This window comes from Centruroides vittatus, unplaced genomic scaffold (assembly GCF_030686945.1).
Source record: "Centruroides vittatus isolate TY-2023 unplaced genomic scaffold, ASM3068694v2 contig_3068, whole genome shotgun sequence".
NCBI lineage: Eukaryota > Metazoa > Arthropoda > Arachnida > Scorpiones > Buthidae > Centruroides > Centruroides vittatus.
Window position 1 is genome coordinate 350,166 of NW_027121971.1, and position 13,517 is coordinate 363,682.

General features: G+C 32.5%; 2 protein-coding genes across 4 annotated transcripts in view; one reads left to right on the forward strand and one right to left on the reverse strand.

Moving 5' to 3' along the window:
- The window catches only part of LOC136972965 (PHD finger protein 12), a 152,363-nt gene that overhangs the window by 56,651 nt on the left and 82,195 nt on the right, over positions 1 to 13,517 (reverse strand). The window lies entirely within an intron of this gene.
- Git (ARF GTPase-activating protein GIT1) overlaps positions 1 to 13,517 on the forward strand; it is a 34,108-nt gene that overhangs the window by 16,369 nt on the left and 4,222 nt on the right. For 2 of the 3 annotated variants that reach the window (XM_067267631.1, XM_067267633.1), the window contains exons 2-15: positions 4,018 to 4,151; positions 4,229 to 4,341; positions 4,403 to 4,502; positions 4,583 to 4,669; positions 4,769 to 4,899; positions 4,971 to 5,065; positions 5,275 to 5,320; positions 5,401 to 5,449; positions 6,446 to 6,518; positions 6,793 to 6,890; positions 6,970 to 7,096; positions 7,718 to 7,902; positions 11,810 to 11,962; positions 13,178 to 13,495. In XM_067267631.1, coding sequence (XP_067123732.1) covers positions 4,018 to 4,151; positions 4,229 to 4,341; positions 4,403 to 4,502; positions 4,583 to 4,669; positions 4,769 to 4,899; positions 4,971 to 5,065; positions 5,275 to 5,320; positions 5,401 to 5,449; positions 6,446 to 6,518; positions 6,793 to 6,890; positions 6,970 to 7,096; positions 7,718 to 7,902; positions 11,810 to 11,962; positions 13,178 to 13,495 — 1,709 coding nt within the window. The remainder of the gene's footprint in view (positions 1 to 4,017; positions 4,152 to 4,228; positions 4,342 to 4,402; positions 4,503 to 4,582; positions 4,670 to 4,768; positions 4,900 to 4,970; positions 5,066 to 5,274; positions 5,321 to 5,400; positions 5,450 to 6,445; positions 6,519 to 6,792; positions 6,891 to 6,969; positions 7,097 to 7,717; positions 7,903 to 11,809; positions 11,963 to 13,177; positions 13,496 to 13,517) is intronic. The other variant, XM_067267632.1, reaches the window with a different exon arrangement.

Here is a 13,517-nt window from a genome sequence, read left to right on the forward strand (position 1 = left end):
TTTGGTAATCAACGTGATCCTCTATGGAACGGCAGATAAATAAATGTAATAGAAAGCTTTCTGGTCGTAATTGGATCTTCTAAGCAGAAAGTTTGGGCGTGGTCCTGTTCTTAATGGTCTTTTACATCAATTGTATTTAGTATGCTAAAGAATAAAATATTTAACAGAACTTTGAAATTAAAATAATTATCATATATTTTATTATTTTAATTATACATCTGTATTAGAGTAGAATATTTAATGCCGAATTAATTTAGTTTTTACTGCTTTCTACACGTGTTTCCTATCAAAATTAATGTAGTTTGATACATAAATTACGAGCAAAATTAAAACAATAGACGTCGTTAATTATCTTTGAAGCTTAATTTAATATTATGTCATCCGAAATTTATTATTATTATTTCTTTTTTTTTCCGATTTTATCAAACAATTAATGCTGGAGAATAACTTTGATTAACATAAATGATTATTTCTTTATGCATAGTTATATTATTAAAAACGTTAAAGTTAATTACTTTGTCGCCAATGCTTCGGAGTAACTTTTTATCGCGGCTGGCACCTTTCGACCTTTGGAGAGATCGTGCGACGTTTGTCGAGCTAAGCTTTAAAAATCTATAGCGTTATATTTAATGGAATATAAGTATTAAGTAATTTTCTACAATGTTAAGTAATATGAGGTAATGAGTTTGATTGATTGTCGTTATTATTATTATTTTTGATATTATTTATATAAACACTATCTTAACTGTTCAAATGGTTTTTCTTCTTGCTCGTAAGTTTCATATTTTAATAATCTACTTGGAAATGTTGACCGGTAACACCGTAAAGCTGTTTTCTCGTTCCACTGCCTGACGGCAGCAGTGAATTCCCGTCGTTTCCAAGATTCTTGACAACACCCTGTGTGATTTCTGTCTGTGATGGTATGTAAAACAGCGGATTTATGTGCCACCACTACCTTCAAATGTAATGGACTCGAAACACAGGATTGTCAAGACTGTTACTTCTATTACACCGAAAACGTTGACCAGAGTGTGGGAAGAACTTGACTACCAGTCAGATTTGTGTCATGTAACGAAAGGTTTCCACATTGTAAGACATTATACAAATTTTAAACTCCAATATTCTTTTTGATACATACAGTGTTCTTCGAAACTGTCATACATCTGAAGTTTGTGGCTAGATTTACAGCTGTTTTGTGAAATAAAATTGATGATTATTTTTACAGTATTTCAATTTTTCGTAATTTAAGCAGAGCATCTATACGACGCTTACAGAATTGTTTTTGTTCTCAAAATCCATTTAATCGATTTTGATTAAACTTTCCCATTTTCTACGAATCCAAAAAATGTAATAAAAAATGGTGTCCGTGATGTCGTTTCTGAGATATAAGGTCGTTTCACGAGTGCGTGTGATATTGCACGAATCGCGCGACTTTGTCGTGCAATATTCCACGGTCACTAGCACATCTTGTATGGGCTTATAGAATGGAGTTCGTTCTCAAAATTTAATGGATCGATTTTGGTAAAACTTGTGCCATTTTCCGTTAATTGTGAATCCAGAAATGTAATGTGGATTCATTTAAATGTAAAAAAATCCAGCAATGAATTGCTTAATTTTCCTGGCAACATCTAAAATTCTGGTGGCACTATCTGTTATGATATTTCATTAAAAGAAAACTGTTTACGTTTTTAATTATAATAAAATGGCAAAAAGCTTAATTTTGAGGGCAGGGATGGGTTTTATAAAAAAAAATAATTGTAAATGCTAATAACGAGTAAAATCGTCACTAAGTCCGACCCTACTCGAAATATGACACAGGAACATCCTTATCTCCCCACCCCTCTATCTTAAACCACCAAAATTTAATAGCACGAATCTTTCTAATACATAAATCTTGAAATGTCAAGAAATGCAAAAACATTCAGAGGTTTTTCTGTATGTATAAATATTAATGTGTGTGTTTGTGTGTGGCATGATTTTGTTTACCCTCATTGAAGCTAACTTTCCTCTATAACAGAGCCAGGAAAGTAAAAATAGGAGTCCATGACTTTGTTTTTGATATAAGAGATATTGGTGACAATGTGCTCTCTGATGCGATGAGTGCACCTAACGGAATTTAGGTCTAGCAATCAAAAATAAAAACAGTACTACGTGCACCTAATTGAAAATAGGTGTGAAAAACAAACAAAATACGAGAACAAAGCAATTGCCATCAATTGCTTTGTTCTTGGATCGTCTCGCTGGATGCAGGTGCAAGGTTCGTGTCTCCCGTGGCCTGCAGATACGAGGTTAACCTCTTTTGTGGCAGCAAGTGCAGAGTTTAGCCGTCCGCATTCATCGGGTACTGTATAACGATTGCCTCTTCCGTGCCTAACAGGTGCAGGGATCACTTCTTTTCTTCCAACTCCACCTCAACTTTGTCTCGATACGACAAAGTCGTGCAATGTCTTAGTTTTTTTTTAATAGTGCTCCATATCAAAATAACTTACCGTAATATCCATTTCAAATACACTGCTGACTTGATACAATGTGTTTTAATTAGAATGCAGACTTTCTACCACAGTTTATTGTCCAGTCTTTTCAAATCCTATTGCCTTAATTTTATATTATTGTAGGCTACTGAGTTAAATTGAAAAAAAGGGAAAATGTTAAATGCCAAAAATTCTATTTGGTTGATCATAAGTGCATGTAGTGAAATAAGGCAAAGGGTAAGTTGACAATTACAGTCGTGCAGCTAGTTGCATTCACATTTGCTAAGTTGCAATCGTAGATTGAAGGTCATACACTCAAGATTTGCGAGACAGTTGTTGATCGGTAGTGACAATATTCTGTGTGTATTGTTTGTACGTGTGGCAGAAAGGGTTTCTCCTTAAAATGCAGCCTCATGTATGATGCAGTCAAATTTTTGGACTCCGAATACCATGCATATCAAGTCACCAGCGTATATTCATTACCAGAATTTTCCAACCTACATACAGGTGTGCATATACGTAATTCCAGAAATCTTTTACTCTAAATTCATCATTATCAAGTGAAGTTAGCTTCGTTGGCTTGCTTTCGGGCGGATTTTTGTTATTTTTAATTCATTCTACATTCCATTTAAACTATAAGAGTTTTATGCAATGTGTTTATTTCTGTTGACTTTAATTGAGTGCAAAACTATTAAATTTGGTTAATCCAATAATAAGATCCTTTATAGTTAGTGTTAAATTACAACGAACGAGGAAGACAATGATTAGGATTGATTCTGATATTGCATAGTCAAATCGTAAATTATCTAATTATATTTAAATTAAATGAAATTGTAGAATTTTTATATTCCCGTGTTAAATTTTTGTAGTTTCTTTTGACAAATCAGAATTGCGAGCGGATGTTGCCTTAATTAAAGTGAATTGTAGCTATTAAATATGTCATATAATTTGCAAAATCACAGACGTAAATGAAGCTTACAGACAGAAAATTAGCGAAGAAAGAATTAAATTTGGCATTTTCATTTGATTTTGTTACAATTAAGCAAGAATGGTATTACATATTTATTGTTTAGAATTATCCTTTGCCAGATCAAATGTGTCAGGCACGTTCTACAATAATACTTTAGTTCGGCAACGAGCAATATTTGCTGGCTGCAGACTTCGAGCAAACTTCGTAGGCTTCCGATTAGCTGCATATGTCTTCTTATTGTACACAGCTGCAGACATTAAGCTTGCCAAGTACCAACATACCCCATAACTACTAGTACACTAGGTACTAAAGTAATATATGCTAATGAAATGCAAACTTGTTACTTGTTTTCACTGGTCAAGTTTAATTTGTGTGTTCTTTGTTACAAATACCAGCTTAAATAAATCATTTCATTGAAATTAAAGGTGAATGTATTTAAGAGTGTTTATTTACAAATGTATTTTTGAATATTTTACACTATTTAAGAACGTAATATATATATATATATATATTTTAATAAAGTTGATAGAGATCGTTTAATGTTAAAAAATATAAAATTGACTACAACAATTTTAGATCCGACCTGGGCTTCTGTAAATAGAGGGCTACTGATTTGCGACGAATGTTGTAGCGTGCACCGTAGTCTCGGAAGGCACATCTCTCAAGTCAAGAGTCTGAAGAAAGGAGCCTGGAGTCCCTCGCAATTGGCTGTAAGACGAATATTTTAAAACGTTTCTTATCTTACTCGTTAGTTATCCTATTAAACATTTCTGCGTCGTCTATGCAGATGGTTCATACACTGTATAGCAGCGGTGCCAATTCTATATGGGAATACACACTCCTCGATCCCGCTAACGTTAAGAGCGGGAGACGTAAACCGAATCCCAAAGATCCCGTACAGTAAGTTACATAAATAATTATTTTTCGATGTAGTCAATACTTAATAATTCTTTGTTTTCAGTCCTTTAAAAGCTGATTTCATCCGTGCCAAGTATCAAAATATGGCTTTTGTATATAGACCGAGTAGAGATGAAAGTCCCCAGTTAGACGATATAAATAAGGTTATTTTGCTTGTAGTTCTCTCAGATTTATTGACATCTTTAATAATATATATTTAAGTTTGCTTTTTAATTTATTAAAGCAACTACATTCGAGTGTAAGGACACCAAATGTCGAAACCACGTTAAGGTTATTATCGTTAGGTGCTAATCCCAATTATAAGCATTCGGTAAGTATAGAAACGAACTTTTGTAGTGTTAATTACATACTAAGATAATTTAATTCATTGTAATTGAGTAAATAATACATTTAATTATATTTAAAATAGGACAAAAAAAATTCTCCGCTTCACATGGCGGCTAAGTGCGGACAGTCTTCCCAAATCGAATTACTGATTGTTTATGGTGCCGATGCTGCCGCCACCGACGAAGATGGCAAAACGCCTGTCGACTACGCTAGGTATTCTTTAATCCATAAATCATTTTATAATAATTTAATGTTTGTAATTTTTTTAAAAATGAATGTTTTAGAAATGCCGGCCATCACGATTTGGCCAATAAGTTAGTCGAATTTCAGTTTGAATTAACAGACAGGCTCGCTTACTATCTTTGCGGTCGGAAACCAGGTACGTTTTCCTTTAAGTTAGACATACTTTAGATTGGTAGTTCCGTTTCCATTAGCCGTTTGAATGCTATATTGGTTAATTATCTAATTAAACGTAGTTTTAAGACACTTTCTTAATGAAAAAGTTTGCAATACTCCATCAAAACGGTAGATACGAACTAAGGTACCTCCGGTCATAACGTTATTTTTATTTATAAAATATTTTCTCAGATCACCAGTCTGGTCAACATTTTATTATTCCCGAAATGGCTGACAGGTTAGAGAATTTATTATTAAATGCAGAATTTGTTTACTTTATTTCGTTTTGAAGTTAAAATAATAATGTTTTATATACAGTTTAGACTTATCCGAATTAGCGCATGCAGCTAAAAAGAAACTACAAGCGGTAAGTTCTGTAAAATTATTTCATTTTTCAAATAATCGTACCTGTTTAAATTCAGTTTGCATTCTGTCGACTCGTTTAGAAGTTCGGCAAATTAATACAGGGTCTTGCAAAAAGAATGCTATCATTTTAAATTATTTTAATTGTTATCCAAGAATGTCATAAAATACATTAAAACATTGGAAAACTGTTTGAGTTTCACATTTACCCATGCAATTTCTCTCAACGCGCGTGCCTCACATCGTGTGGCACACGTCTGATTGACACTCAAATTCTTCCTAAACTTGCCACAGCATATTCTTTGTCGTTCTTCCCGCAGAAGTCACAATTCTATGGCTCCCGCAGATTATTTGGGTCACGAAATGACGAGCAATTCTGACTTCGCAAACTGTCGGGTGCAAAACGTCTTCTCTGTTAGAGTTACCATTTTCATTTATGGAGCTAGAGATAATTGACGACAAGAAGTTTAAATGAGATGAGAGAGAAAACTTGGGACGGTTACTCTATCAATTGGTGTATGTCGCATACTTCTTGGATAATAATTAACATAATTACAGTAATTTAAAATGGTAGAATTCTTTTTGATCCTGTATTTTAATTAAATATTGAAACCACAGAATAACTGCATAAGTTAATTTACATAGGAATTTTCTTTAGCTTCTATTAGGAATCAGAAATAAAATCTTTTTATTGAATACTTTCAAGAAGAATTCTTTTGATACCAACGAAACCGTGTTGTGATTTATGTTGCTTTATGCCGACACAATGAAGTTACTTTTTTTTTTTTTTTACAATGACCGTAGCTTTACACACAACATAATACTTCTTAACAATTTTCGGTTTTAAAATTCGAACTTCTACAAGAAAAAGAGAGAATTACTATTTAAAGTTTTATATTTAACTTAATATGTTATTTATTTATTAACAAGTCAGCCATTTAGATTTTCTTTTTTATAAACTCGCTTTATATGAATTTTAATGACCGTTAAAAATTTGCAGTTACCAAATAACCTTTTCGAAGAGTTAGCAAAAGATGTTTACGACGAAGTCGACAGAAGAGAAACAGATGCAAGTAAGAAATAATTTTTACGTATCATTGAATTAGTAAATCTTGTTGAATATAATTTATGGATATAATTATATAAGATACAAAAAAATTATTTAAGTATGAATTGTTTAGTTCCGAAAGTGGCCATATCCATTCGGGAAAATCAAAGAACGTAATTCTTTCCGTAAATTATTATCCGTTGGTTCAAGATCCGCACATTTTCGGAGATGGCCACTTCTGAAACTATCGAATTCTTACACAGAAAGTTAATTATTAAATTTAAATTTTATTTTTACAGTTTGGCTTTCGACACAGAATCAAAGTGCATTAGTAACCGACAGGCAAACAGTTCCTTTTCTTCCAGTCAATCCCGAATTTTCTTCTACAAGAAACCAAGTAAAAGATTTACAATAATAGCAAATATATTAATTTAATTATTTAAATTTAGTAAATATTTATGTTTTAATAACCGTAGGGTCGACAAAAATTGGCAAGGTTCAACGCGAGAGAATTTGCAACGTTAATTATAGATATACTAAGTGAAGTTAAACGTCGACAGCAGGGTTTACCTTCGACTGGCAACTATAATCCCAAGGAGAAAAGTAAATTTAAAACAATAATTTTCAAAACTATCGGTTCTCTGAGTTAATCTCATATAATATCTTAGTTAAAGCTTTAAAGAATTGGTATTTTATAATAGTTTATCATACTAAACTTACAAATATATAACGCTTGTGATGTACAGGATACCAAATTTATATTAGCATTACTTGAAATAGATCTTAGATTCATTTTGTTTTACTACTATAAATTTGGTGGTTTTATCTGCTGGTTCCATAATGGCCAAATGAATAAAACCACTGATTGCTTGTAGTCAGTTGGGATCTACACTTTGCCACTGGGCCGGTCACTTAGAATATTTTGGATTTTCTTCACATGTCTAACACCTAAATAGGGGCTAGTTTCTCTTAGAAAGTTCTCTCAAACCCCCGACAATTGTCCAAGTGTTGTATTTCCATATCCCATCAAATCAAACCAAACTGCTTTAAGTTTCAGTAAACTAACAGTTTTCCTTTATACAGGTAGATGTGTAATGAGATGATATTTGGAAAATAAATATTTTTAAAACAGTATTTTAGTTCTTTAATACTTTATGTACTAATTATTTTCTAAATTTTTATGTACCGTATAATTTGAATTGTAAATTATCATTCTTACTTAAGATGTAGAACAAAGAGGAAGGGAGAGAAATGCAAAGAAAGACGACGGGGATACAAAAGGAAACGTAAGCGACGACGAACCGTTATACGATAGCGTAGCTTCGGACGAAGAAATCGCCGACGAAAAGGTTTCGGCAGAAACTAAAGAGAAAAACGGAAACGATCGGTCAGAAGTAAGTATGTTGCAGGTAAAGATTATTTTATTTCTTCTAACACCTTTTTAATATTTTAAGTGTAAATACTGCCGAATCTTTTAATTTGAACAAAATAGTTTGTTTTCAAAAATTCATATAATTAATTTTTGAAAATTTGACTGATTTTTCTGTGCATTTCTAGTGCTTGGTAGTATTTTTTTTATTCTTTGGTTTTATCATATTTTTTGTTTTTCTTTTTCACTCCTTTAACATCGAGTTTTTAAGCTTTAGCTTATGTTTCATATTTAGACATTGTAAAAACATAGCTAAACACAGCACCACTGTCTTGATGCAAATGTCACTAAAACAATGAAGCTTGAGACAATTTTATTTGTGTTTGGGAGTTTTAATAACATACATTCTATAAATTAGTTGACTACGTGCTTCCTGTTTGAGTTTCACTTTTGGAAATGTGAGACATAATACTTTTGAATTATTCAAATTTTTCTAAAAAACCGAGAAGTAATTGTATTTAATTCAAATGTCATTAAATTTGCGAATAACCAGGGTTATGTAGTGACGGATCTTTCACACAAACAAAGCTTTGACCTCTTCCGACCTTTCTTCGTAGGCTTCTAGAACGACAAAATGTATCCTTTTAACACCAATTTAAATACAAATTTTGAGGGGAATAAAGGATTTCAATTAGCCAATAATTCAAATTATACAATTAATAAACATATACAAGAATTTAATAATAGTTAAATACATTATCATAAAATGTAAATGTGCCAAGTAAGCTATCTGGAAAGAATTTTTACATCTTCATTGAAGTGTTATCTGCTTCACTAACAATAATAGAATACAGGGATACCTCGATTTTCGTTGATAATTCGTCTGAAAACAATCGGTGAAATCTAAAACCGACAAAAACGGAGGTAATTATTTCCATACGAATCAATGTAAATCCAATTAATTCGTTCTAGACACTCCAAAATACGCACCAAAAACACATTTTATAGAGAATAAATATAGTGTTTAATACTAAAAACAATGAGAAATCAATATAAAAGGCTGCTGGCTCAGGAAACTTTCTTTGGTCCCACGATGGAGCTAAAAGGAAAGGAAAGCAATGAAATTGTTTGATTAGACAGCAGAGTAATGCTCACACAATGAGAAACAATGCCACACTGAGCAGTAAATCGTGTGGGTTGCCCTTCGTTTTTCAAAATTAGCAGCGAGGTCACGTGGGCACATCGACAAAAGCCGAGACAAATTTTTTGCAGAAAAAAATTAACGTAAACCGAAACCGACGATAACCAAAGTCAACGAAAACCAAGGTATTACTGTATTTGGTAATTCGTTTTTTAACATATTATAAACTTATTTTCTTGCGGTAATAGGCGACATTATATTTAGTAACTTTATTCTAATAGAAGTTTCCTTAACGATCTAAAATTGCTTGATAAAATATTTTCATTTGATACGATTGAATATATCCTGTTTCTACTTTTTACATTTTCAGTTGGTGATAAATATGTTTTATTGCTAGTAATTTTTTTTAAATTAACGCCAAATAATTTATTTAAAAATTAAAATTTTTGTAATTTTTCTAAATTTTGTAAATGGTTAATATTTACAAACAAAAGAGAATTATTGCTGTTTAACTGAGAATAATTTCTATAAATTCAGATCGTAATTACTAAAGATTCCCGAAACTGTACGAAAACTTAATTGTTTATGCACACAAAAACATGATGAAAAATGTACTTTATCGTTCTCTCCATAACTTTCTGTGCTCTGCTGTATTGGGTATGGAGTAAATGCACTACTACAGCATTTACTCTGGTGTTTCTCGACCCTTTTTTTTTATCTCACGGCACACTTAAACCTATAATTAAATTTACGCAGAAAAAATCACGATTTAAAGTTGTGCTCTTAAACATTCTATTGCCATATTACTTGCCATTTAACCTAATTCTCTTTGTCTACATTAAATAAAATAGTATTTTTGTTCCTTAAAATAGCAGCAGGTTACAACAATACTTATTTTAATTAAAAGTTGCATGTAAAAGTGAAACGATAATTGCCATTAAATGCTCAAATGAAATAATCTGGTGTTATGCATATGAATATATATATATATATATTTTTTTTTACTATATTATGTATACGTTTATTTATTATAACAATGAAAAACTCATATATCAATTCAGAGAGGTTTTAATTTTGACACGTACACTTATTGTTTTTTGGGGTTTCTTTCAAAAATAATTTATTTAATAACCCTCAAAAATGTTCATGGCACACTGGTTGAAAATCACCGATTTACTCCATACTCGTCGTGGGTTTGGCCAGGTTCGCAAAGGGGGCTACCAGGTGACGAGAGACGGAGCGCGACATATCCAGGACAGACCAATCTGAAAAATTCCCTGGGAGTTACTTGTCTGGATTTGATTCTGGATCCTCCAGTGTAGCTGACTCATTCATTCGCCAACATGAAAGTGTTTTAAGTGGAAACAGACTTCTCTGAGTAAAACCAAATCGTGTTGGCCATTGAATATGGCAATAGATTAGACTGAAATCTGGAGAAAGTAAAATATTTTATTGACATAAGACATCGAATTAACTCTTTGTCTATAGAAGAAAATGGCATTGATTTTTAAGTGTCATCTAAGTGTTCGATAGATATACAAAGTAACCTATTTAAGCTATAATCATGATTTGTGATGATAACATGTAGTGCAGAGCAGAAATCAAGAAGAATAAACAAAAAAAAAAAAAAAAATGCAATTTATACAATTAGTGCTGCATTGCACTCAAGTTAGTGTTATGTTGCACCACAACCTCACTAATGCCATTAATGAGTACTTTTGTATGAACTTTCCATTTACAATTACGGAAGAAAAAAGGTTTATAGCATAAGTAAGCCTTAAAAAATGTAACATTAACAGTTAGTTCTTGTCGAATGGAATCCTAGTAGTTTGTAAGGTCATCTCCCACCGTAATAATGGCTTTTTGGCACTCCAGAACAGAGCAGACGAGTTCCTTTTAGGTCTTCTCTCTGCAATTTAATATGCTAGCAGTTTTCAATAAGGTCGAGCTGAGGACTGTTACCCAAGGCATCTGATCTGGGCCTCTTATGGGAGTTTTTTTTTTAACCTGAACAACAATTGGTGTGTTGTTTTAAGTGACAATGCTAACAAACTTAGAGAAAGGATACATTTTACTTTACTTACCTGAAAGATATGAAACAAGAGATATCGCTGTCACTCTAGGCACAGTGACACGATGCAGGGTTGTCCTGGAATTTGCAGTAATTGTTTGTTGATTGTTGAAATTAACTTGACAGATAAGATGTCTTTGTAACATTTTTCATTCACAAATTCATTTATAGTGTAGTCTGTCGATACATTTACCCTGCTATCCATTCTCAAATCATTCGTCTCACTGGAAACTCTACTGTCTGCATCGAGCAAACCTGTTATAGGCCATAGCTTTTTTAAACTTAATGTAGGGAGGGTTTGCCATCAGATTTACGCAAGTAAAATTTGAATTTGTCTGAAAACGTGAAAGAATTCCACACATTGACACTCCAGTCCACATGCTGTTTAGTCCAGACAACCCACTGTTTGAACATTTTATTTACTGATAGCGGCTTCTTATGTGTATAACATGCTTTTCTACTTGTTTGCTGTGTACCCACTTTATTCTTGATTTGGAAGAATTAGCGGTACATTCTCACAGGCCGAGATGCTTCGGCATCCTATCCCGACATGTTATATTATACTTGCACATTCACTTCCCGATCTGGCTTTTCTTCAATGTTGCCACCTATTGATGACAATGCACTATCTGGGCTATTTCACAAGAGGCTAAACCAGTAATCTTAATCTTTTTTTTATAATACTATCATTTGTTTCGTATTTAATTATATTTAAGAATCATGTACTAATTTCAGAGTGTAACATCTTCCGATCTCTCGGACGGTCCGATAACATTAGAGGAGTATCTAGTTGTGAAAAAGCAGTTGGCAACTTCAGAAGCGCACGTACATCATCTTATGCAAAACAACAAAGATATGAAACAAGAGATATCGCTGTTACAGAATATGGTAAGTCTGAAGTTCGGTTTCTTTTTTTCTTGTGTTCATAGAATTTGTTGAATTCAAATAATTCACAGAGCTAAAATCTATTGTTCTGTTAAGATCCGTAATGTTTCTGTCTTCGATAGTAGTACATTATTAATTAAAATTATTCTGTTTATATGCTTAGAAAATTCCCACATAGGAAACATTTTCAGTGAAATTATTTTTAAGTATGGAACCGTTTATGTACTTCGTGTATCCATAGTTTTATATTTATCTCTCTTCTTGCAAGATAATTATTGTCTAATTTGTTATAAATATAGCTCCATTTTAAAGTTTCTATTGTGGTGTGGTTATTTAATATAGGAAAATGATTTTTATGTCAGAGTACACTAATTTTTATTTATTTTGGATTTTGCAAACATATAACAGTTTAACAAATTTTGATATAAAATATATCAAAATATTCATTATTTATTGAGAATAATATACAATTAGTGGATTGGATTAACGGGGTAGGCGAGGGCAATGCTCTATGCCTCCGAGAAGACATTCTATGGAAACCCAGTCTGTAGTTTGGTGTTAGAAATGCTGAGAAAATCTGGAAAACTGCATGTAGTTGGTCCTTTGGCGAGGCATGAACCTGCAACCGACTATTTGACATTTGATTGTCTATCCACTTTGTCAGTGGTGGGCACAGCAATTAGCGAATCGGCAGAAGTTAATGAGAGTTATTAATCTCTCATCAGTTTACTGCATTTGGTGTCATTGACTTGCAGAAATTTCTTTTGTCTTTTCCTGTTGCATCACCAATCTTCTTTTTTTTTTTTGTCTTGTATTGTTCAAACATTGTAGGTTTATCTCCACGGCAACTTTTGGAAGTCTCATTTTGTATTCTCTTTACTTGTTCTTGTACGATTGTTTTTTTTTTATTTCTTTATATCCTCTAATCTAATTTCATTTATACTATTTTTTAATATTAATTGCTTTTAATTAAATTTATATCTCATTGCAATTTATTATCAAATTTCTCATATAAAAAAATGAAAGAAGTTGGCTCGATTTTTAAGTATAAAATTAATTTAGATAAATCTTAGTTTAAAATGCATGAGTTTGAACGGATTTTTATGCCACTTTGACATGTGAGTTACTTGAATTCAAGTACTAAAATTGGAATTAATATGATTAATCTGATATAAGATATGAAATTATAGTAATAATAACGAATTAATTATGTTGTAGATACAAAAACTAATGCAAGAAAATTCACATTTGAGATCATTTGTTCAATATGGCAGTTTCGACACTCACCAATCCAACTTGCTAAATGGATACGAAGTTCAAACGGGGCATTCGCACCCGCCAAGTAACCCACCCGCCGTTGCGAACGAAGTCGTGTCGGTCAGATCACCTCGGGGTTCTCCCCGGTCAAGTCAGAGACCCCAGTCTATGTACGAACCAAGAGAAAGACAACAGTTTCAACACCACTTGTGGAATGCCAATTTTTCATACAACAGTTCGATTTCGGGAAGCAACATTCCTCGAGACGATAGCGGAATTGTGAGTATAATTAAAGCATCGT